We start from the raw sequence: 25,761 nt of genomic DNA on the forward strand, positions 1-25,761 counted from the left end.
TTGTGAAGACAGGATAATTTATTAGCAACACATGTCATTTACCTTCTTCATAAAATGGGCACTTTCTTGTGAGTCGCGAAGTGGCAGATAGCCCTACTTACTCGGTACTCCTCACCAAACATTGCTAACAACTAATGTGAGTTGCACTTAAGAGAGCTCCAAGAAGCTTGCGTCAAATAATGCAGGTGAAAGTGGAACACCTTTGTTGTTTCTGACAAGATTTGAGGACGAATAAAACAGAAGTGGTGCTAGCACCATAGGTTAATGAGTTTGCGTTCTTGGGCGCTCAACTGGAAACCTAGAAAGATAAATTCAGTTACCACACGTTTTACATAATTGTGCGATCGCACTGTTTTTTTATAACGTAAGCATATCGAAAAAAGTGCAGCATTTACAACTCCCCAGACGGTTATGGTTCGCTGTCGTCTGTTCGTTCTGTCGAACGTGATTAATATGCGTTCTCTTTCGTCTGCACTATAGCAAGTCGCACATTGGCTGACTCCTGCGAAGTGAGGAAACAATGTTGTACCGCTTACGCTTGGGTGTTGCATTCACCAATGCGTAAAATTGTATGATTGATGTGGCTGATAGCGTCGAGTGCAATGCCTGTGGTGTCGAGGACACAGTAGAACATCTACTGCGCTACTGCCCATCTTTTAAAAATGGAAGACGACCTCTGCACAGCTATAAATCAGTTAGATAGGAAACCGTTCACCTTGGACAAGTTCTTGGGACCATCACCTCGCATGGCGCAGCTACCAAAGGCCACAAAAGCGCTGCTGCGAACTTGGAAAGGTACCGGATTGAGTGGCCGCCTGTGATCCCGTATGAGTGACCATCAGTAATATATAGCAGAAAACTGCTACCACGTCGTCGATATCCGCAGTGGACTTTCGCTACTTCTCCTAATCGTTTCCTGCCCTCTTTCCTTCCCAATAAAGGGTAGCCAATGGGGCTGAGTCCTGGTTAACCTCCCTGCCTTTTATTTATCAATTTACTTTGTCCTAACATGATGTCACTCTCGCAATAAATGGTCATTTAGTTGGAGGCAAAGGTCTCGCAGTCTCCTTCTAGCGCAGCCCCTAGGAACATTTAAATCAGTATACTTTATTATTGCCAGCCAAGATATGCATAATTTTGTCACCAATATTGCTGTCCGTAATGCGGTGTAGCGCATGAGTTGTGCGACTGTCTCAAGTCCAAACGAATATGTTGCGTGTCCACAGATTGAGCTTAGCCATGCCTACTTCGGCAATAGTGCAGCACATTCAAATATCGAAACGTTCGTAAAGTGTGTGTTCAAGCGAAGACAATGCATGCTACTCCATTGAGGGTTTGCCTAGCGCACAGTAAAAGGCGAATCGAGGGAAAGAACGATCCGTGATTCCAGCAGGGTCACATGATTCGCAACAGGCGGTATTCTGAAATCTTGAGTCCAAATCACTCCCAAAAATCGATTGTAGCGACTATTCGATAAAGCGCACCGGTATATTCTCCATCTCTACAGGCGCCTTCAGCACGCAAGCCATGACTGCCGAAAGGCACAGGATCTTCAGCGGGCTCACCACAAATTCACCCAGGAGCATGTTGATGAAGTTGCAGCGCACCCACGACAGACTTCGACGGTAACCGTACGTCAAGCCGTAGAGTATGACGAGCACCGAGGCGACCAGGGAAGCTGACAAACAGAGGAGCCAGGCGAATACGGAGACCCAGGTTGGGAACAGCGGCAGCTGCACATTGCTCGTCAGACGCTCCCTGGGCACCTTTCCCGTTTTGGCTGAATTGGTAGACGTGTCCGTGTCGTGAACCCAGTCTTCCACTACGTCTTCGACGTACACCTTGGGCACTGTAGGCTTTCGTCGAAATGCCAGTGGCCGGGACTTCTCTAAGAGAAAGACGACCAGGAATGCGAATGGCGTGACGAGGATTGTTGACTGCAGGGCAATGACGAGCTCCCGCCGCGTTGGTAACTCGAGTAGTGTGTAGAAGATACGCCAGTTGAAGTATTCCTCTTCGTCGGCGTCCAGGCCGTAGAACATGAGGCTCACCATCATGCCCGTGGTGACGAGCAGCAGGGCCAGCGAGGCACGCTGCTTGCGAGTGAAATTGCTGGTCGGCAAGCGGCTGAAAATGCTGAAGATGAGGTGCTCCTCACGAAAGTAGCGGATGATTCTGGCGGTGAAGATTCGCCACGGGTTGCGAAGACTCCCCTCGTCGGCAACGTGGAGGGTAAAGGTCGAAGCTCCTTTGTATGCGTCCGGAGTCAGCACGTCGTCGACGATGAAAACCACCTGTGAGGCCGTTTGAAGGTCCCTCACGACAACTGTACTCAAGTGCCAGGAGCTCTCGTAGCCCTTCAGCTCCAGGGTCAAAGAAATGACCTCAACATCTCCAAGGCTTGACGGATGGCTTAGAAAGTACCAGTCTCGGCCACCGGCCTGAAGCGCCAATGGGTTTCGCGCGCCGTCGCGAAGGACCACTTCACGGGATTCATCGTCAGACCCGTGGACAACGAGAAGCACTCGGCTCGTGGTCCCAGAGCCCTTGAGGAACCACGTGTAGACAGATACCAGATAGCCAAACGCATCGTCCTGCTCGTTCTCTGCGAGGTACTCTATGCCCGCGGCGCCTTCGTCTAGCGCGTCTTGCTTCGCGGCCCACACCATGACCAGCAAATAGACGAGCCACACCGCTGATATAATTACGGTCATCACGACGTTGCTCGACATGGTCAACAGAAGGAAGCCCAAATCGGTGAAGTCGATCGGGTGCGGAGCGATGAACAATCCGCCCGCGAAAATGGAGTTGTGCTCGCAAGCGCAGTGAACAAACTGTTCGTCAGAATCCGCGAGAACGCGGCATCCTGAACTCGAGTACGCTTGTTCCGTGTTGTTCCAGAAAAGGCAGCTGTAGAAGTGCGACTTCATCGTGTAAGTCGCGCTGCCGTTCTCGTCGCCCCTCCTGCGATACGGGTCAAGTAACCTGGCTTTCGCACTGTTAGTAAGCGGTATAACAGCCACCGTGACCAGGGCAGGCTTCTGGACAAATTCGATTCGGTTCTCGTGCGGCACGTTGCTTGCAAGATGAAACCTGTTCTGCTCGAGGAAGTCCAACCTGGATGGACGTCGACCAGAGACGACGGCGGTTATAAATCTTGTTTGGGCGTCGAAGGTGAACACGTCGATCTTCAAGAACACGCCTGCTTCGGTCACGTTAATCACGTGCATGGAAACGTTTGAGAACGATGTTTCGTAGGTGCCCGCGTGTCCGTCCCAGTCGAGTGGTGTTGGCCTTTTCAAGTAGCTCTCCGTAGGAACACGGACGCTGAAGGGAGTTTCTGCGGGGCCTCGTGCCGCCTCGACGCCTACAACCTGGGTGTTTATCAGCTTTGCCGTCTCGTGACATCGAAATGGATTAGACGGGAACACTATGGCCGTTTGCGCGTCGACGCTGCCTTCGACGCGAACCCTGCTGCCGCCGGATGTGCCGAGGAAGCCTCGCCTTTGAGACTCTCGAATCCACACTTCGTAGTCCCTGGCGTTGATTTTCGCGTCGTTCTGCTCGGTGTCCACCACGCGTGACACACCCGCGGCTACTCGGGCCACACTGTGAACCAGCTTCGCCACAGTTCCGCACTCGGAATCGGGCTGAAAAAGAAATAATAAACATGAGCTATAAGTTCCGCACAACGCTGTTTCCCGTTCTTGTGAAAAGCATTTCTATTTAACGGTTGCCTTTTACCTCAACAGCATTGCTAATAAAATTTTATGGGCAGCAGGTAGAAAATTTGCGTACACGTGACATACTTATGCGGGTGTCGAATTTTCAATGTTTTGTCGGTTTTCTCTTTACAGGAATTTTCCAATTTCATTTTAAATCCCCCACACAAGCCTAAACCTGCACGTTGTGAGATACACAACGCCGTACTAACCGTTCTTAACCGTTCTTAATGATTGGTATCGCTCCTTAGAAAACTTGTAGCTTTGACGTTTGAATAAACAGCAAGTTTCGAGTTTACCACAGCCATTTCAAATGGAGGAGCAGAAGCGACCTGCTTAATGTTTGGGCACTGGGCAAGGAATCAGTTGAAATGAGTATAAATTGACTTTCGCGGCACATTCACAATGCATGGTATCTTGGTACACGATGCTGACACGTCGGATGTATGAACGCGCCCTTTAATGACCATTTCGTCTGTAGGCATGTGAAAAGCGTAGTGATGACAGAACTATGTGTGTTTTGTGCACCTATGATGCTGTTTGGCAAGCACTTGTCAGTGAATCTGCGACCTCGCTCATTGAGGGGCCCATGACGTTGTGAAAGAGGACGACGCCCTGTAGGTTGAAAATAAAACGGCGAGTCAACAGCGGTTGACATCCAAGAAAGGAAAGGTCTTTTTTTGGCCGACTAGTGTACCATGTGGTTTGGTGGTTAAACTGCACTATATACTTTCCGGGGAAATTTTAACGCGACAGCGTTAAGGAGCTCGTGTCGCAGAAAAGCCGGTGTCGTCGGCGTCGGCCGTGAGCGATAAATCCCAGCAGGCACTTCATGAATAAAAAACAACTTGCAACATGGGCTGGGTGGGAATCGAACCAGGGTCTCCGGAGTGTGAGACGGAGACTCTACCACTCAGCCACGAGTTTTCTTTTCTTTATTCACAAAATGACATACATAAAAACACGTTGGACTACTTGGACCAACGTGACAAGCTAAAATTTCTTGAAATTCACTAATTCATCAAGATTACCCAACCAGTCAGGCGGATCTGCCTGTACACGATATATCTCACGTATGAAAATAATGCTTTCAACAAAATTTTCTCGCGCTGGGCGCGCATTCACATCGGCGTGCGTTACCGCCATCCGTGTCTTCCAAAGACTATGGAGGCCCAGGAGCATTATCATGTCATACGGAAAGCCCTGATGGCTGTCTACCGGCAGGAAACGTATACCCTGTGCTGTTATCGGCAGTTCCTTTTTAAGAGTTCTTTGCAAGATATCCCAATAAAAAATTGCATCCCAGCACTCAATGAAAGCGTGCTCAATGGTCTCCGGCTTGTTACATAGCGCACAGTTGGTCGTCCGTGGCACAGATATTCCTTTGTCGGCTATCCATGTTTTGACCGGAAGGGTAGATGTATGCAATTTAAAGAAGAACGACTTTACGCTTGCTCTCACTGGCATCTTTTTAACTCTTTTTAAAACATCGTGTCCTGGGCCTCCATAGTATTTCATTCGGTACAATGGCACTGGCATCATAACGTCAACTAAATCCTTGTAAAGTTTCTTTCTTGTTACTGTGCTCAGGTACTGAAGGGAAAACCGAGCTTTTAATATTCGAAGGGAGTCGACTACCTCTCGCAAGTAGCCTTTAAGCCGGTAGTGTACAGGCTGTGCACTAGACACAATAAATTCAGGCAAAACGCTTTTCAAACGGATCTGGATCATCGTACGCAAGAATGTATCACTTTGATCTCGTAAGAAGACAAAACGAGAAACAATCTGTCGTAAGAACAAATGCGACAATCCAAGACCACCATGTCGAACAGGACGAAACAAGTTGGTACGGCTGACCCCACTCAGCCACGAGTTCGATGCTTCGAAGCGGTACAAAAGCGTCTCTAGTGAATGCGGTGTTGGCTTAGAAACGAGCTCCAAGGCTCAGGCGTGCGTCGCTTGCTCAGGCGCACATTTCGTTGCCGCGCCGAACGCGGCGCTGCTCGACGCTCACCGCGTCGAATGCGGGACGCGTAGTCGCTGCGCCGTCGCCCACTGTCTTACACCCCTTGGCGGGTCGACGGGAACGCTGTCGCGTTCCACTCTTGAAGGCGAAGCTTAAGCGTCCTCCAATTTTTGAGACTGCACAGCCTCTGGGTTCGGGCCATTTTTTTTAGTTGAGTAAAGCCACGTATGCGGTTACGGCATTATGCGCGTAGTTTGAATTAACGAGCGCATCTGTGCGTCATTCCGTACTTCCGCCAGTTACGAAACAATACTTTTCTGTACAAAGCTCAACCATAACTTGGTGCGGTTTTTTTTTTGTTCTAAGCTTCAATGTGACGCCTTTGTTTGTATGTACGTGCGTCTGGTCCTACGTGCACTTAGAAGGCCTCAAAATGTCTGATTTGACGAGAGCCAAATAGCCAGGACTGGCAAGGTACCCAAATCCGACGCACGCCAAATTAATCTGATAGCTCCAAAGATGGCTTTGCCTACAAGAAGGGGCAACAACCACTTCAGGGCTGTAAAGTGGATCGTTAAGCGCCCTCATGCTTAATGATGCTTGTTATGCGCAGCTATCGTACGAATAGTTGGAATGACAGTGAAATGAACCTATCCATGAGCAGTGGATTACGCGGCGGCATACTGGGTCGCCGCTCCGAGCCGAGAAGGAGTACACTCATCACCCACTACGTCATGCGTCGTTAAGAAGGATTTTTTTCTTTTTTTGTTTTTTAATTGACAACTTCACTGCAAGCAAAGCTTCTGTGCTGAAACTGAGGTGCTGTCGCTACTAATAATATCTATACACTTGCCGTCTTTCTTCAGTACAGTTGTGCTCGACAGAGAGAATTCCGTGTAGGGGTGAAGTCACTGTGACATATATAATGCATGACGTTTACTAGCGCAACTTAAAATGGGTTATCCTTACCTGCCGCGCGCTAGCTTATGTGCTATGGCATTGCGCTATTATTGCGCGAGTTTTCTACCGCCCGGCGGCGGACTGTTTACGGCGGTTACATTTCGGAGAGCCAAGAGATGGCGCTGCCGGCTCCGACGCCATACGACGCACCCTTAGGGCAACTTAGTTCACTCAGGAGGTGCCAGTGAAGTTGAATGATATAATTGCAGCGAAATCGTGACTGGCCTGTGCCACCTTTTTTGACTGTATAGAATAACATGTTGCACATATGACGCAAACTGTGGCATGCTTCACGTGAAAGAAGTATCTTCTGGAAACTATGCGATGTTCAATTACCCTGCAGAACGAATAAGCGAGAGCTAGAATTCCTGATTTCTGTAGGCAGTGCCCCTTCTAAAATAAATGAGTTTCTGTGAGGCAAATCCAAAATCAAGAAAGAAACAGGAAGAGACAACCGAACGAAGCTTGTACGTACGCGTTGTCGCAGTGGACTGCGCTTGTATTTGTGATAATGACCCGACAATGCGTCTTCTTTGTAGACACATTTTCCCATGTTGACTCGAGGTCAGGAAATAAAAAAAAAATGTTTTGATTCACTGCAGACTTTGTTCTAAGTACTAAATCATAAGGAAAAATAGTTTACCGTATGTGAAAGGGAAGCCAGAACACACTCAATGGTTGCGCGGTCACGTGTTCAAAGACGGCAAGCGCCCATGCAACAGGACATTACGCGACCCATATATATGTGCTTTGTTGAAAGAGTGCGCTAAAGCGATTCCTCAATTGCTTTTGCCTGCCTTCAAACTGACCATTGCTATTTAATGTCTGCCGTCTAAGGCAAGCCACACCACTTACATGAAAATCGCCTGGTACTTCTACTGGTAGTTCCTGAGGGGTAGGGGCCTTGAGGTCAAGCAGTGCGGTCAGTCCATCAATAAGTTCTGCCCCAATGGTGGCAGTTAGGTCCGCGATCCTCCAGTTGCTCTCAATTGAAGTCAGCTTGGAGAAGGCACTGGCATAGTCATCCATGAGCTCAATCACCGCATCTGTGAAGTTTTTTTGTCGTGGTGGAGTCGTTGTCTGGGATGAGCACCTGGAGGACGCTGATCGCATTGTGAAGTTCGTTCTCAGTGGTCACGGGGCTGTTCTTCAGATAGCCGATGTAGTCGTCGAAGACGTCAGCGTCGCGGCTCAAATTTTTGGTCCCAGCGGTTCTGCCGGGACGGCTGCATCGTTTGTAAAACTCCGAGTTGAACAACATGGCGGAACTCTTGATGTACGAGAGTATGGCGTCGGGGCTGTTCTGCTGGCTTTGCCTGGCGTAGTCATCGACGGTCTCCAGCGTGATGTCGCTGCAAGAGCCGATTTCCATGGTCACTGCTAGCAGGTCGTAGACGTACTGCCCGACGTTGTCGTTGACGACCACGACCACAGAGCAGTCGGTGGTGGCCACCGTCGAGTTCCCAGCCGGCAGGACACCCGCAAAGGTGCCGTCGTCGAGGCTAGACTTTATGTGCGTGCAAGAATGCCACGGCTTTGGGCGTCCGCCCTCCAAGTCCTTGAGCCTGTTGGGTGCGTGACTGCAGAAGTAGAAGCCGTAGCTGAGGGAGGCTCCGTCGGGATCTGCGAAGCCTGTGCAACTGACGTGGAAGGTGGTCTTCACGGCTACGCCTTTCTTCGGAGTCACCTGGCAGTGACCTTTCGTCGGTGGGAGGTCACTCTGCTCTCTCAAACCCTGGCCCTCGAAAAGCTCGTGCGTGAGAACGAAATGGACCTCCGCCTGGGGCCTCTGGTTCCAAGCGCTCGCCGTGATGCTGCAGTGACACGTTAAAACTAAATTGAATATTGACTCGTATAGCTTGCAAAGTATCGCATAACTTCTGCAATTAACCTCAATCTTTCGCTCTTGTTTCACATGCTCACCCCGTGTAACTGAGGCCCTTACCTCCCGCATGGCATGCGCATCCTATGCATGCGCGCTCAGTTGACAGGGTGCCAGGTCGTTCTTGTTGAGTTTGTTTGCTCGGAAAGGACCTGAGCAGCTGTTGTACATGTTTTTGTACTTAGTTTGAGCATTTTCCAATTGTCTGTGCATCCGTGTGCATGACCTATTGATACTGACTCTTCAATCACTTGTTACAGTGCCAGATGTTTCTGTGAGGAAGGTAAAGAATTTTAATAATCGCCTGTGGTAGATAGCACAATTGACGTGCTAGAGCTGGTACATTCGAAGAGGTGGACATTACTTGCGCGATAAATCAAAATATGTAACCACCTAATTAACGAAACTGTCCAATAATATTTTTATCTTATTAAATTACGGAACACATTGAAATTTTCAAGTTGTAGTCGGTAAGACAGCAAGGCATGTTTACTTGAAAAGAAATCTGTGGATGTCACCATTTTGTCTTTTTTGATGTAGGTTGTCTTGCATATGACAACCTGTAAGAAAATTGAAACGCTCACATGTTCTAATACTGTCATGTACCGGATCCGTCACCGAGGTTATATGGCTGGAGGTGATTCCAGCCAGTCCCACCATTCCTAAGCTACTTCCTCACGATACATGCACCATCTATTCGTAGCAATCCATATCACGCGCTCTATTATGCTGCAAGCACCGTACACATTTACACCTCAAGCAACAGCAGGTGTATTTCCATTATTCGACAAGAGCGATATTTCCCTAAATGTAAAATAACTGCGAGCGTGGCAGTGAGCGTGAGAGGCAGAAGCAGCTTGAGTAAAATATTTTGTACAGTACAGTATGTTGGTGTTACGCTGCCACTAGGTGCTGGAATCTAATGTTCTTCGATTCAATACATTTTTTTTTCTGTTGGAAACACCATCAAATTTTCAATTTAGGTGGAACCTTGATTGTGTGCTGTGCATGGTGTAATAAGCTGTTTTGTGGCGTTGTATGACCGTTCTCAGTATAGGTATACAGCCAACAAGCAGGCGTCAATGAATCGAAGGTGACAAAACTGGACGAAACTGCTAAGGCGTACTAAAGGCGCTAGCAACCTTAAATGCTTGACGTGTAGATAGACGTGTGCTAGACTCGCCGACAACTTTGTGACATCTATTTATTAACCTTAGAACTACCAGTGCAGATGAGCTACCGAAATTGCATATCTGCGACAAGCATTCTGGCAACGTTGGACAACGCTTTAGCTTCATCGGAACAGTGCATCTTCCGCGTAATCCGCGTAGCTTGAACGTGTGGTGATTTCGACTTTGCCCAGAAACGAAACAGACAGGCAGAGGGATAAGTCAAATCTAACATTCAGCGATCTTTTCACCTTATTTTGTCATTGCAAACAAGTGGTTTGTCTTCTCTTCCTCTTCTCCGCCGTAAGCTCACCCGGATGAGAACGCGGGACTTCATTTTTGGGGAGCACTCTTACTTGCGCTTGCTATGCCTGCGCGCGCACGAGTTCCTTTATTCATTGCCGCAGAAAGTACAGCCCATGATTGAGTTTAGCGCAGCGCTCAAAGGAAGGTGAATTTCAATACAAATCTCATCAGCAACAATAATGCCTTGTTAAGGGGGCTCACTTGTGCGGTCCCGACCTGGTGATGTACCCGGCTGGCATCAGCAGCACTGCCCCGCGCTGCTCGGCGAGGCAGCCGGGTGGCACGCGGTGAACGCCTGCGTCCTGAGCCGTGGGTCCGCGTATTTGCCACGTGACCAGAGGGTAGCTGGTGTTCCACAACTTGGTGCGCTGTGGCCGGGCCTCCACCACCAGGTCCTCGCTGCTCAGAACGCCGAACTCGCAGCAAGGGCAGGACAGCGCCATCTATGAAGCACGTCGTCAACAGGTAAATAAATTCCCGTTCGCAGTCATTAAAAAAAAAGTGAAGCTGTTTTTGTAAACGTCGTCGGGATTCCGTGACCGTGGATGTTGCATCGTGGCTGTTCTCTAGCCAAATAGGCATTCGCACCCTAACGCGCTTGCCTTCTATGTGACGCACGAAAACTAGTTTGCATAACTAGGAGCGTGAGCTTACAGTGCTGCCATTGCTTGCGAATAATTCAGTGCTTTTGCAGAGTAGCGGTTGAGCCGTCCTGTCCTTTGCCTATGGCGTTGAAATGCAACTAATGGCAACAGAAGCAAGACTGCGAGTAGGCCTAGTTGCAACAAATCCATCTTGAAACTTATTGTGCGCAACAAACAGGGACGAAGAATAGAAGAAACACAAGGACGAGCGCTTTCTAACAACTGGTTTTATTTTTGAAGAACCACGTTCTTATATACCCACAGATCTGCGCAATCTAGTCAAACAGAGCATGCCTATAGCGCATATAATACACACAGATCTGCGCGATCAAGTCAAGAGAGCACATCTACAGTACATATGTCACTTGTGATAAAAAACAAAGACGTGGACAAAGCCACCCGGTCAACATAAGAACAGCAAGGTGCATGAAACATCCACTTACGATAAAATGCGTTACAGATGTGATGATAGAAGTGAATTTTCTTTATCCAACAATGAAACCGATGGATGGCTGATGCATCTTTCTTTTTGTTTTTCAATCCAGTGTGCTTCTACAATTTCTCTCGTGGTTCGATTACTGTTCCTATACAAAATGTTGGTGCTACTCAGACAGGGGGAGCAATCATGTTCTTGGCAATGCATTGCCAAATGCGTGCTAGGGCGACCTTTCAGACTGGACAAGTGTTCCCTTAACCTGGTGTTAATGCATCTCGCAGTCTGCCCTGCATACACATGACCACACGTCATAGGGATCTGATATACAACGTTCATCGCGCAATCAACAAACTGGTTCTTGCGCGGATGTTTGACACTACATTCTTTCTTTGCATCATCCTTTCTTTCGAACTTATTTTTAACCTTAGAGAACACACTACCTTTTTTGTTTTTCGCTGAAAATACCACCTTGACTGCGTAACTACCAGCCACCTTCTTAAGTCTGTGTGAAAGGCCGTGTACATACGGAATCACCAAAATCTTGGAAGCTGCATCCTTTTGCCTTTGATTCTATTTGCCTTGTCCTTTATCCTGTTTAAGTTTTTTCATTAGCCTTTCGCACGACGCCAACATCACAGCGAGCGGGAACCCAGCCTTTCTCAACCTATCAACTTGCTAAAAAAATGCACTATTTACAGTGTGGTGACATGAATTCAACAACGCTTACCGGAAACACGAAATGACTACGCCATTCTTCACAAGCCTGGAATGGTTTGAGGCATAATTCATTAGCGGTTTTCCAGGTCGGGGTGAAAATGACCAACATACATGTTCCGGCAGGAATTCTAACTTGGCATCAAGAAATTGTAGCTTGTTATCTACCGGTACTTTAGAAGTAAACGTTAAACCCTTGTCCTGACAATTGAAGGCTTCTACAACCCTATTCCTGAAGGCACCCTTGTCTACATGACAGCCTAAAATCAAGTATTCATCGACATATCTGTATACCTTATTTACTACACCTTCTAAATTTTTGGCCAACTCTCTGTCTATGCTTCCCAAAAAAAATGCTACTTAGGTAGGGAGCTACCTTTGACCCGATGCACACACCTTTTGCCTGTATATATGTTTCAGTGATTTCCAAGATTTCAGTGATTCCGTATGTGCATGGCCTTTCACACAGACTTAAGAAGGTGGCTGGTAGTTACGCAGTAAAGGTGGTATTTTCAGCGAAAAACAAAATAGGTAGTGTGTGCTCTAAGGTTAAAAATAAGTTCGAAAGAAAGGATGATGCAAAGAAAGAATGTAGTGTCAAACATCCGCGCAAGAACCAGTTTGTTGATTGCGCGATGAACGTTGTATATCAGATCCCTATGACGTGTGTTCATGCGTACGCAGGGCAGACTGCGAGATGCATTAACACCAGGTTAAGGGAACACTTGTCCAGTCTGAAAGGTCGCCCTAGCACGCATTTGGCAATGCATTGCCAAGAACATGATTGCTCCCCCTGTCTGAGTAGCACCAACATTTTAACGCGATAGCGTTAAGGAGCTCGTGTCGCAGAAAAGCCGGTGTCGTCGGCGTCGGTGTCGGCATCGGCGTTTGCGGCGTTGACCGTGAGCGATAAATCACGGCAGGCGCTTCATAAATAAAAAGCAACTTCCAAGATTGGCCCGGTGGGAATCGAACCAGGGTCTCCGGAGTGTGAGACGGAGACGCTACCACTCAGCCACGAGTTCGATGCTTCCAAGCGGTGCAAACGCGCCTCTAGTGAATGCGGTGTTGCCTTCGAAACGAGCCGTGGAAAGTTATACTGCGGTGTATATCGGTAATTATGAACATGTAACGTACAGAAGTCACAATTACACGAGTTGCGAAGTGCGTTTCCGCTGCCTTTCTTCTGCGCTTTCCGCACACGCAGAGCCATCTTGCGGCAAACACAGAAGACCCCCTCCTCTCAATGTACGGCGCTGCCCCGACAGGAGGCGCGCCGCGCGCGCATTGGGACCGCTGCCAGGCGCGTCGCGGGACTCCCTCTCCCCTGACGACGCTTCGCCGTGCTCCCGGTTTAGATTACTATCTATCTCTCTGCCCGTGCCGATCACGACGTTTGGCTGGCGTAGATCGTTTCCCCTCCGAGACACCGAGTTCTTTGGTTCGTTCCGTTCGCTCAGGCGCACGTTTCGTTGCCGCGCCGAACGCTGCGTTGCTCGACGCTCACCGCGTGATAGGTGGGCGCTAAGTCCGATGCGGGGTGCATCGTAAGTGATCGCTGTGCCGTAGCGCACTGTCTTATACCCCTTGGCGGGTCGACGGGAACGCTGTCGCGTCCCACTCTTGAAGGCGAAGCTTAAGCGTCCTCCAATTTTTGTATAGGAACAGGAATCGAACCACGAGAGAAATTGTAGAAGCACACTGGATTGAAAAACAAAAAGAAAGATGCATCAGCCATCCATCGGTTTCATTGTTGGATAAAGAAAATTCACTTCTATCATCACATCTTTAATGCATTTTATCGTAAGTGGATGTTTCATGCACCTTGCTGTTCTTATGTTGACCGGGTGGCTTTGTCCACGTCTTTGTTTTTTATCACAAGTGGTATATGCACCGTAGATGTGCTCTCTTGACTTGATCGCGCAGATCTGTGTGTATTATATGCGCTATAGGCATGCTCTGTTTGACTAGATCGCGCAGATCTGTGGGTATATAAGCAGGTCGTTCTTCAAAAATAAAATCAGTTGTTAGAAAGCGCTCGTCCTTGTGTTTCTTCTATTCTTCGTCCCTGTGTGTTGCCCACAATAAGTTTCGTAATGGCGACATTTCTGTTTTTTTTCGTATTTTATTCGAGCTTCATGTTACAGCAATAGCCCAGTTGTCAGCTCACAACTACTTATAGTGCCGTAAAAAAACTGGCTGCCCCTTAACAGCGTCGCCAGTGCCAGGCGGTATGAGGACTAAGCGCCGGCCGCCAGCGCAAAACACTGAGGATGTGTTCGCACCATGTCGTCCTGATCTCCGGGAACGCGCACGCGGATTGTGGCGCTGTCGTTGTCGCTATCACTGCTCACGCGAAGCGTGATGTTGAGTATTTGAGTCGAGCCATACTGCAGCTCGTCCGTGATCTCGATAACCTGCGGAGATACAGAAAGTTTGCTTATACTTGTTTATTCCACAAAACATGTGCCTACGAATTTATGGCATGTGCACTGTGACAGTTGTACTCGCATGGAGTCACAGAGTGAGCGCTCTCAACATTTCCTACTTTCTTGCTCAAGTCACAATAATGGGCAGGTTGAAGCATAGAACAAAGAAAGCACGTTCAAAAAAACAGAGTTCGCAATCTCGACCACAAAAGGTACGTCTATAGTACCTTTTTTAGGCATTCGTTCTTAATGTGAACATTCTTATAACTTAAAAACGCGTTTTTGTAAGTTTCTTTAGCTGCATAGCACATCGTGACTATCATATCATTGCCTACAGTTTGTCTGTTAAAAACAAAAAATTAAAATATGTCATTGCTGTAGCCAGGTCGCCCAATCGTAAGCCAATGGTCGAAATGCAGTAGATGAGTGGACTGCTATACAAGCAGTACAAACAACAGTTAACTTCTGTCTTCTTGTACCAATTGATATAGTTAATGGTGGTCAAAAGTACAGGCTTTGGAATGACATATACGTGCTGCCATTTATACGCTGTTCACATGCTACTGCTTTTAGATTGCAAGAACATTGCCCCCAATCTGTTAACCAGTACTTCAAGTCTCGAAAGACGCAAGAATTTACTTTGTTCATATTCTACGTTCGGGTGTTCTCACCAATAACGTTAAAGCACGAAATATATGAGAATACTGTACGGTGCTGGACTGAATCAATTTCGTTGTTCTCGCTGCTCATGCCGGCCACAAATTTCTAGAGAACGATATCATTTTTTTCGCCATAGAAATAAAACATGCGATACAAACACCCGGCAAAGATCGTTTTCTTGTCCATGTGCTTAGCAATAGACTGTGCATATTTACTGTAAATTTGTGGCCATTCCCTTTGTAAAAGCAGCTACAATTAGGAGTAACTGCATGGTGCGCATCCATCACACTCGACGTGAACATCTTGGGGCCCTATGAGCATCGTCTCAGTGAAAGGGACGCTAAAGAAATGAATTCGGGCCAGATGGATAGTTTGCTCGTCTTGCCTTAGGAGTCGTCATCGTTTTCTGTATAATTCAATATAAAATTGCCGCCGATGGCTCCATTGCTGTTCTTCAATTTGAACCACCCGCGCAAAACGAATCAGTTGACGCAACCTCCACGTAACCTGCTAGTCTACCGCTATATTCGAATTAGTCAGTGCTGACGTCACGTATGAGAGGGAATAGAGTTCACAACAAGTGGCGCCACTCCGATGTTGTTTCGTTTTGATAATTTTCGCGCTCTCTTTTCATTACGAAACACGAATTCGTTATTACAGAACTAAATTCGACGTTTAAATCTAGCCCGACCTAATATTATCCTTGAGTGTCCCTTTCAACAGCATGACCGCCCACTTCATGACAGCAGCTACCTCCTGGTCCAGTTGCTTCTTGATGAATGCTTGGTATAGGGATTCGTTCTTGTCGCATTTGTCGCAGCTCCAACTAAATGCCAGTGCTTGACCTGGCTTCTCTAGGTGACGAGAACCACTGCCGTCTGGAAGAAACAAAACGGAACCGATGAAATATTGGTTTACAACCAAGCAGCAAATTTCTATGCAGCACAGAAGGGTTGACAAACAATTAGCACACGCACTGACCACTGTTGTCCAGGCACGATTCGTCGTACTCTCGTTCCCGCGCGGCTTTTACATACGTATGCTCACTTGCTTGCGTGCGAGTGTGAGAGCACGTCGACCTGCCCATATGGCGGGTTTCTTTTTTTTTCTCACACCCTCATGTCGATGAGACATAAAACAAAGTAAATCAAATTTTAATTTACGCTTCATTCGTACTTGTTACAAAACTCGAATGAAGGCTTCTTAATAGCCATTTTGCCTTTGTTTCTTTTAAATCGCAAAATGAAAGTAGTGGAAAGAAAAGCATGAACTTACCGTATCATATATATTTATGGTGCCGCATCATAACGCATATAGGGCATCTCTCTGTTTGTGTGTGTGGGTGGGTTTGTGCATGCATGCGTGCGTGCGCATGTATGACTGTGAATTCGGTAATTTCCAATTACCAATGTTTTGAGCTAGCTGATTCCTACTTGCGCCTGCAATTTTCCTAAGCTTGCCTAAATATTCTCAGAAATAAATAATATCTGAGAAATTCCCATTTGCGGGCACATAACCATACGTTAAATGCAAGTGCATCAAAAAACTGCGAATTCGTTTGAGAAAACATATTCTAAAAGACACCCTCCAAAGTTTTCCAAGAGTAAATTGCGATTCCAAAGTTATCCTAGCTGTATTAAGAGCACCCCTGGATGATGATGAAACAACTTATAGTTCAACACGGCAAGCGAAAGAGTAGTTTATCTCCCCTCCTTTAAATTCCGGCTAGGAGCCCTTGGGTCCGATATATAGAGGCATCTTCAGCTTGTCTGATGACTTGTAGGTGCCCCTCACTGTCTGAGCTTAGCACCGCTGTATTGCCCTGCTCCGCGTTCGTATATGTGTCGTTTGGCCCCAGCAGTATGTTGGCGAAAGCCAAGATTATGTGTTGGGTCCGTCCGCTGATTACACTTTTTACATTTATCTGAATAGAGTTCTGGGTAACACTGATGATAACCGATGGGATTTGGGAAGCTGTTTGTAGTAGGCGCCATGTTGTCGCCTGCTGCTTAGTCAATGAGGAGCGTGGTGGGAGGGCGGGTAATACTGACTTCCTGAACTGTAATGTTTGGTGATTCGATTATATTTGGCCATGCGGTCTCTCTCCGCACTGGGGACCCGCGTTTGGTGTGTGCAGTTTCGTTGCCCGGGAGGGAGATGGCGGGCGTCCATATGATATGAACGTCACGGTCCCCGCGAAAGTTAGGATGCTTAACGCCTCTTTCGAGACCCCTGCCTTAGCGATGTTATGAAGCGTTGTTTTGGAGTCACTGGTAACTACGCTGGCCGTTGTGGAGGCGAGCGCCAGCGTAGTAATCCCTGGATTTAAAAAAAAACTGAAGCAGCAATTTCTTGGTAGTACACGACATGTGGCCATGGTATTTGCACAAGAAATCACTGTCCATGTCATCCTGATATTTTTGGAGTTTCCTGAAAATTTTGAATTCGCCCCAATATTTACACTGCCGATATCGCAACATTGCGGCTTGGGATTACATAAAACTACGGCGAACACTTCGTTTACCGTGACATTCGATTCGCACGCCGGAAGCAGCCAATAAGAAGCCGTTGCTGCATTCAAACCGATTTCTGGCCCCATTCGCTTGCGGCTCGACTTTCAATCGCTTCACTTTTTGGAGTGTACAGCGGTGACGCGTTTATAAGAGGAGCCACAAGCAGACGTTATCCGCATGGCGCCGCATTTTGTATCGCGTATATTTCATCGCGTGCACTGATTACATACGCCTCGTATCGAGTCACTCACTGAGGACCAGCGTCTCGACGTCGGACAGGGCGACCAGCGGCGCGCCGTCGATGGAGGCGTGCAGGGCGCTGCTGCTCGCTGTCAGGTAGCCGACGGCCAGAGCCTCGATCAGCACGTCTGTCTTGCCGCGCCACATCTGGCGCAGCACCACCTTGGCTGTCTCGCCCTGGCGCAGGCAGCTGCGACGCAGAAGAGAAACGTCTTCAACCAATGAGGCGGTGCTTCGGGGTCGCCGAACGCGCGTGTCTACGGTATACGACATCGAGACAACCTTCGTACGGTTGTCGTGCTGAGCTGCGTGTTTCGCGCATTGAACCGAGCTTCAGACGTTTCGTTGTAAGCGTCCTACAAGGCCGACGAGGACACGATGAGTATCAGTTATCGGTACAAATTTCTCAGTGTTTTTAGCATGCCACGCATGACAGCTCCTTCTGAAGCGAACGAAACGGCAGCGCAGTCGAGAGCGGCGTTGTTTGTGAACGGAAAATGTTGGCGCGTTGTACTGGATTCGCGGTCATTGGGTAATAGTGCGAGGAGAAAAAAGAGACGCGACAAATAAGGGAGCACGCTTCGTGCGAGTTCTCAGCCACCACTTTTCGCGCATGTGACAGTTTTGCTGTTGCCTAATGGTCGAGACCAGCAATAATATAGGTATATCGTGCGGTGGTGCTGCCTGTAAAATGGAGTAGGCCTCGCAATCTGAACAAATGAGGACACTGACATCAATAACATATATGCACCGGTTCATATCGTACTTGTGGGAAAAGTCATAGACTTCGTCAAGTCATGCAACTCGTCATCTAACCCAAGTGTTGGCAAAAGCAGCGTCGCAACTGCTTGGCAAGATTGCTTTTCTTGCGCCTGAAAATTTACCCTCGATGAGAACAGACGACATGGAGGACAAGCGCCTGTAAGTCATTAATTGCGCTGCTCCCTTTCAAAATAACGCGCGTGGGTAACCTGAGGTTGTCCATAGAAAGTGGGCTGGTCCCGATGAGAAGGTTTCATTCCGCAGCGTAGGTTTCAGACATAGACAACCGAAGCAGAGCTACGTCATCACAACGTTTCTGCGACTGTGGCAGTTTTCACTACGGCTGTACGACACGCCGCGACTGGCCAGGATTGACAGACACATTTGACAGAGCCAAGTTGACAATACACTTGCTTTGCATGAAGAAAAAGAAATTATTATAAACAATTTTGAGCAACGTTTGGTAATACTGCTAGTATTTGTCTACATATCAAAGAAATTTGATTCCATGTACAGGTGGCCAGAGCTTAGTCAAGCAAGGACGAATAAACTTTTTATCTCGCCCCCTATTTTCGTTGCATCGTGTACACGAAAGACGGAAATAAACAGATTGATTGACTGGTTGATCGATTGATTGGTTTGATTCTATATATGATGATCTGTTGCTTAGTGAGCTAAAGCACTACGGTATACACAGCATTGCAATTGTCATAGATAGTTCGCACGAATAAATAATGTTAAGTCCCAAGTTCGGTCGGCCAATGTAGGTGTACTGTAGGGTAATATTCTAGGGCCCGTTCTTTTAGATTTTTTGGTAACGATAGAGTGAACATTGATGGTGGTACGCGCTATTTATATTCCATACCGATGACACTACCTTATTGTTTTCATCTAGCGGATCTGCCTAATTGATTACAAGAGCTAATGCAGTTTCGAATGAAGTTCACACATGGTCACTTGATAACCGTTTTACAATAAATTCGGAAAAAGGTTTAGTGGTTTTGTTTCGCTCTAAGAACATGGAAATTACTTTCGAGGAAGCTTCAGTAATGAACCACGCTAAAATTGAATTTGCAAATTCGGCAAAATATTTAGAGGCATTTTTTGATCTCTCCATAACTTGGCATTGCCACATTTTCTTGCTAGTAAGCTTTCAGAAACCATTGGAAACCCTTATTTCCTAAACTGCCTTCTTCGTTTTAATAAATACTTAATACAGAATTCACGTTTTTCTGAGCCTTGTAAATTCTTGTTCCTTCGTCTGGGGTGCGACTTCTGAAACTAATATAAACAAATTGCACATTCTGCAAAAGAATGCTCTTCGCGCCATTTGCAACAAAGCATGGGATTTTCCATCAGACGCTTTTTTTCATAGCTGATGACACCGAAAGTAAACGCCCATTTAAAGTATCGTTTAGTACGTGCGTACGAAAAATCTGCCGAAAAGGAGTATAAACTACACCACTCGTGTGGCTAACTTGAAGCAACACAAAGCTGCCTATAATACAAGAAATCCAGAGTATCAGCTCGTACCCGAATTGCGCACTAATTGTGGATCCCAAATATTGTGATCTAGGCTACCTCGATTACGAAATAATCTTTTGGCTAATAAAATTGATATTGTGTTTTGTTGTCCTCCTCACTTTTCTAATTTTCTTTCTCTCGTATGCGAGTTGCATGCTATCATCCAAGACTGGGAAGTGCATTCAGATGTGCTTTTTTTCTTATCTTTCTTTTTTTATACAGCTTATTTCGTTTCTTCATCTGCGATGCTTGTTTTTGAATTGTAAGCAATTTGGAAAGCTGTGTTTCCACTCTACTGCTGCTTTTGTTTTAAGGCAGGTTGGGGTAAGTAAAGTTGCTACGAGCAGCACTTGTTCCCCATGTTCCCTCCGTAGTACTGTATTTCGTTTTGTAGAGATCAAGTGCCATTGCATTCACACCGGCGTCATGTGCACTAAGCCGCTAATGCACGTAGGAGGTGGCCCCGCCTGCGTATCGTATACGGGTGCCATCTGAACAGCAGAAGCGCAAAGTTTGGTCCCGATGAAAAAAAAAAAAAACAATACCCACACGCACCAAGAATGTCGCCTCAAGGCCTAGAGGCGTGTGCATGCAGCTGTGCGGGAAAAGGAGGCAATACAAGGTCGACAGGACTGAACCATTCGACCCTCTTCGCGCTCGCTAGGATGCTCTACGTTTGTGTGCCGCGCAAAATGTGACATTGTCACAAATTTTGGGTGAAGCGTTTCCCTATACCTATCCCCAAGCACCTCAGGCTTCCCAAAACTGCGCTCAACACTATTCTAAGGCACGGCTACCATAGCTGAAAACTTTGCGAAAAAAAAAAAACACGCTCGCTGCAAACCACGCCAGCATTTGCATGGCTGGTCGTCTTTGACAAGCACGTGACATGCTCGCCCTTCAGCAGTTATCACTACAGCTGTGATCAGCATGGTTGAATCGACTGAATCGACGGCTCCTCATTTGTCTGGCCAATCGGCGGCGAGAGGTATTCCGAAAACAGAACAAAATGATCTGAGACCCACTCGCTCCACGGCACGAAAATGTTGCTGCACTCCAGCGCGTGTTCCCCGCTGGTGTGGACGTGCATTCTCGCAGAGTGAAACGCCTCAATTCAAGGCTAACCAATACGCATAGTTTTGTTTTGCACCGTTTGCAGTTTGTGCGAGATCGGCGCAATTTTGGCTCGTTCACTTGGATCGGAGTCCACGTCACCTTAGGGACCATATTATTAGCGACAGGGCATATGACTCTGGACTAATTGCACGTACGAAGTGTTCAACCTTACAGTTACCCCGTCGAGTGCCATTCCAGTAAACAGTGTATGTTTACTCCAAACATTAATGCGGAAAAACCACGCAGCCTACGCACCGTCCAGTGTACAGCGGCTGTCTTCTAAGCGAACTAGTGATGTGGTGGAATTCCGCGCAACTCCGCTGCCGTCTGCCCGAAAACTCCCGTATACAGAAGCCGTTAAAAGAGTTGAACCACCATTGGGACTCTCTAAGACAGGCTGCAGTTTCAATGAACCGAAACAACGTTATGGTGATGTGCACGAACGCGTAGGCTACGTTTTTACGTCAAAACTGTATATGCATAGGCGATTCGGCCATCCATCTGTCACCTGTACGCCGAAATCTTTTCCGGCGTATCTTCATGCGCATGCGCGGACAAAGAGAGAGCAAGGCGCGCGATTGGCTGCGCCCGTAGTGTAATCGCTGCTCCCCGTCGCAGCCGAGCGCGTGCGCTGCCGGCTTCGAACAGGGTAGACCACGCGCCATACGTACTCCTGAGGAGCAGGCAGCTTTCGATCGGCAAGTGCGCGAGCAAAAATCGGGAACTAGCTCGTCTATGCCGTGCCGATGCTGCAGCCCGTGCACAAGAACAGGCTCGTGCAGCCAAACGCAAGCAGCAACTGCGTACCGAGGATCCGGCAACCTACCAAGCCGTCGTTTAATGAACCGTGGGGATTAACCCAGAGGTAAACACCGAGGCCGTACATTTGAGCTTCAACCATCTGCACGGAGTCCTCGGGCGGCGATCTTTTCCTATACACAATGTCTTTCTTACCGAGTTGACCCCACTTTTTCATACGGGCTATACCTTTTTTTCTATTGTGTTTCGTGAGCCGATCATAAACTTATTACAGTGTTATAAAGGGGGCTGATCCAACGCCTCATAGATAGCACGACTCCTGTGCACTTCGATACATGACGTCATGCTATCTTGCCCGACTGCCTTACAATATAGTGGGGACGCTCCCAAGTAAGCCGCGATGACTTCCACGTCACCGCTTTCGTCACGCTCGGTGCTTCGCAATGGACATTTCGGTCCAAGTAGCATACCGGCACAAAGTAGAGGGCACAGACCCGCTATCCAGAAGGCGTTGGCTGATCCCCAAGAAAGTGCAGTCAAAATATTTAAGCGCTCCGACACTCCTCTGACTTCCCTCGCGCGAGGGATGACGCGAATAGAGTGACGTGCGCACTGAGAATACGCCTCATTTTCATCCCAGCTAGCTTAAGAAGACGTTGTCTTTGTCGACTTCAAACCATAGCGGTTGAATCACCTTGGCACTGGCAAGGCTGGGCTTGCACGGGAGGCAGAGTCTTCGCAAAGTGCACCTATTCGGGCCTACCTCTTTTTGACGGTGACCTTGTAGGTGCAGTCGGGCGGCGAATTCCCCTGCGCGCACGATTCGGGTGGACCCGTGCTGCCGCTGCATTGGACCACCGGCGCTTGATGCGGCCCGCCCTTGTAGAGCACCACGAACTGCACGTCGGTGCGCGCCACCAGGGGTCGGCTGCAGTGCCCGGATACTCCCGAGCGCACCCAGACGACCGCGGGCCGCTGTGCGCTCACCGGGAGCGGACGTCCACACGGGCCCAGGCCATCCACCTGCCACCGCGCGCCGACGTGGACCCAATTTCATCAACTATCAAGTAATGTTTGACGTTAGCCTTTCTTAGTTTTCTTACACGTACGTTACACGGGCCTTTTCCTCTCTCGTAAACCCACGTGGCCTGATACAGCAGCACCACGTTGTTCGCAGACGTAGCATTATTAACACCTTACATCACTGTCCTTTACATCAGTGCGTCTTCAAAATACTTCGCTGTTGGGCATTTCTTCACTACCGTGTAGAGTCCTTTAATAGGAGCAAGTGTTTGATCATTCGCTACTTCTCTGAACAAGCACATATTACGGCACGTTTGTAATCGGTGAAAGTTTCACTGAATGGCGGTGGTCGTGATTTCTCTTTGTGGAGGTCTTGCATGTCTTAAGCTTTGATTTCTTGGCTTCTTTCGGCCTTCCAACACACTAATAACACATTTTGCAACACCGCTGCAATTCCCTACGGGTGACCGGCGGGAAGCCATTCTGACCTGCCATGCTAAGAAAATTAAGGTGGGCTCTCCAAGCCAGCTGTGCATGAGCGATGGCGGTGTTTAACAGCGGCTTCGACGGCCCATATTCAGCCTTCTATGAATTCTGAGTTGAGTACATGCAGTGCACCGCTTGGCAACTCGTGGCATGGTGCCGCAAGACAAAGCTCTACATTCCTCTGACTTGCCCAACGCTTCATGCGACCGCCTCTAAAAACTATTCTCGGCAACAATTCCTTTGACATCCTTTGATTAGTTTATCGGATAAGCATTGTCATGACACTATTGAAATCTTTTTTACTGAGACCTGTATGTCGCCCTACATGCGTGTTCATGAATGGTCAGTTGGAAAGTGGCGTAGTAACACCCCTTGTCCGATTTTTGTGCGCTCAGCGAAATCAGCTTGGACGGTCTTAAGGCTCTGTCAGGGTGTTTTGCGATAACCATTACGCTGCCACACGCTCTGAGCTTCCCCTTGCAGATTTCGCATTGGCAAAAGATTTTCGTATATTGTGAAATATCTTTCCTTCATCGTACTCCAATGAAATTTCTGCTTTATCTTCCAATAGGTGATCCAGAATCCGCCAGGATCACCGGATTCCGGAGAATCGAGACACAGCTTTAAAACATTCTGCTGCATCCGTCTTGTAGATGGTGTATCTTGACTTCATACACGTCGCGCACGTGAAAAACGACGACGAAAATTCACCGACGATTAAGATACTCCCTAATACGAAATTTGAGCGCAACTCTATACGTGTTTTCATTTTGCGATAGATTCACTGGCGTGAAAAATCTGTTTCGTGTGACGCGTTTCAAACGGAGCAGAGTGTCGGGCGACTGCCTCGCTAACCGGCCGATCGCGAGAGGCAGCGCGAAGATCACGCGTGGGCGCGATTCGCAGCAGCCGCTGCCGACAGACCTCCGAGGCAAGACGCGCTATCCTGGCGCCATCTCGTTGGCATCGTCGTCCCACTACGTTTTTCTTCTCACCCTTTCACCTTAACCTCCTCCTCTACTTCCCTCCCTCCTCACCGTTTCGCTGCGCCCTCCTCCTCCGCTTTCCTCCTCGCGTCTTTCATCCCCCGCTACGCTCCGCGTTCGATTTTGTCATCTTTTGCCGTGCTCGTTCACTCGGTTACGCCGGCGCTCGCCGTAGGAACGGGCGCCCAAGAGCTGCATTCTGAATAAAGACGGAGGTAAGTATGCGCGAGTATCAATCGCTCTCTTCGCCCTCGTATTTTTACTTGTCTGTCTGCGCCACATATCTAAAGCCAAGATGTACCAACTCGACGAAACTGTCACACTTGCTTCAAAAGTACGTCATCCATGCCGTGTCACGACAAACGGGTCACATACCTGTCCCTGATCTTGTTCCTAATTCGCAGCATTGGCAGCGCGTCTGCCTCTAGTATTTCTAACTTGACCTTTGAGCAACATTGAAAATCATAGCTTGGTTATCGGTCCGAAGACTCATGTGCTTAGTTCAAGGATTTGTTTGAAATACCAAAGGGTCAATAAAACTGCCTATTTCCTTTATTTGGAATCGTTGAGTGGTTGACTTCTGCCTCGGTGAATGTGTAGTACTAATCATAGATTGTCACGTTGAGTCTTCTTTTCAGATGCCCACTTTTGTGTTTATCATATAGTGCTGCGCCAGTACAATGTTGGAAAGCGTTTGTGCTTAGCTCAAACGGCTTTGTAAAATCCGATATTGCGATCAAAGTGTGTGATGATATAATTTTAGTGCGTTCTTGGTGTTATCTAGTATCTTTTTGTACCAACAACGTTAGGAATTTGTTATTTATAAGTGCCGTAATATGTCCAGTACGACATCAGTATCAGCTTTAGTTGAGGGTCTAAGCCAGTCCTGGGTCTTTTTCTTTTCGTGTTTACCGCAGTTTATTTTTTTCTATTTGATTTCCTTAGCAGCTTTGTGTACGTGTAGCTCACTCGCCTCCACCCTCTAGAAGTCGCAGTAGGAGCATAAGCTGTTGCGTAGTCTGTGGTAAATCAAGTTGAAGTGTTAAAAAAAATTTCACAATCTCGCCCGAAAGGCGAAGCTTTGTTATCGATAGTGAAATCCTTAGACAACTATATTAAAATAATGTTACCAAATTTATCGGTCCCGTAATGTGCAGTAAGCATTCGTTAACTAATGAAATTACCAAGCATTTTGTCATGCACGTACAGCAGGCACGTACCCAGGATGTCTACACGTACTGCTCCCACCGTGAAAGGTTAGAAAAACACCTACATACGCACAGCAGAGAAGTGGCTGCGTTAGGGGGCTAGAATGATAACTGTAGAAGCGTCATTCAGAACACACGGAATTGTCCTCCCCTTCCGGCGGCGTTTCCTCGGCTTACCTTTTAAAAAAAAAGATATTGATGCATAAATATGTTCATAAACAACGGTTAAATTTGTTAATTTTTGCTTTTCCTTCCT

General features: G+C 47.6%; 2 protein-coding genes across 3 annotated transcripts in view; both read right to left on the reverse strand.

Annotated features, from left to right (window-relative positions):
* Positions 1-7,685, reverse strand: LOC135908918 (polycystin family receptor for egg jelly-like). The gene is made up of 2 exons (XM_065440768.2): positions 7,504-7,685; positions 1-3,650 (listed from the first exon to the last, which is right to left on the reverse strand). The coding sequence occupies exons 1-2, from the start codon at positions 7,675-7,677 to the stop codon at positions 1,467-1,469; spliced, it is 2,358 nt and encodes a 785-aa protein (XP_065296840.1). The 5' UTR covers positions 7,678-7,685; the 3' UTR covers positions 1-1,466.
* The window catches only part of LOC135908919 (uncharacterized), a 27,908-nt gene continuing 9,828 nt past the window's right edge, over positions 7,682-25,761 (reverse strand). Inside the window, exons 4-9 of one of the 2 annotated variants that reach the window (XM_065440769.1) lie at positions 22,566-22,825; positions 17,653-17,831; positions 15,642-15,766; positions 14,085-14,216; positions 10,207-10,448; positions 7,682-8,462 (exon numbers count right to left, since the gene is read on the reverse strand). In XM_065440769.1, the coding sequence (XP_065296841.1) occupies positions 7,682-8,462; positions 10,207-10,448; positions 14,085-14,216; positions 15,642-15,766; positions 17,653-17,831; positions 22,566-22,825 (1,719 nt within the window). The remainder of the gene's footprint in view (positions 8,463-10,206; positions 10,449-14,084; positions 14,217-15,641; positions 15,767-17,652; positions 17,832-22,565; positions 22,826-25,761) is intronic. The other variant, XM_065440770.1, reaches the window with a different exon arrangement.

The sequence above is a fragment of the Dermacentor albipictus genome, chromosome 9 (assembly GCF_038994185.2).
Source record: "Dermacentor albipictus isolate Rhodes 1998 colony chromosome 9, USDA_Dalb.pri_finalv2, whole genome shotgun sequence".
Taxonomy (NCBI): Eukaryota; Metazoa; Arthropoda; class Arachnida; order Ixodida; family Ixodidae; genus Dermacentor; species Dermacentor albipictus.

Bases quoted from the DNA above. Each gene is read 5' to 3' on its own strand.
- LOC135908918 (XM_065440768.2), bottom strand. From the start codon at position 7,677: ATGGATGACTATGCCAGTGCCTTCTCCAAGCTGACTTCAATTGAGAGC. The intron at 3,651-7,503 runs GTAAGTGGTGTG...TTTCTTTTTCAG, and splicing joins AAGTACCAGGCGATTTTCAT to CCCGATTCCGAGTGCGGAAC.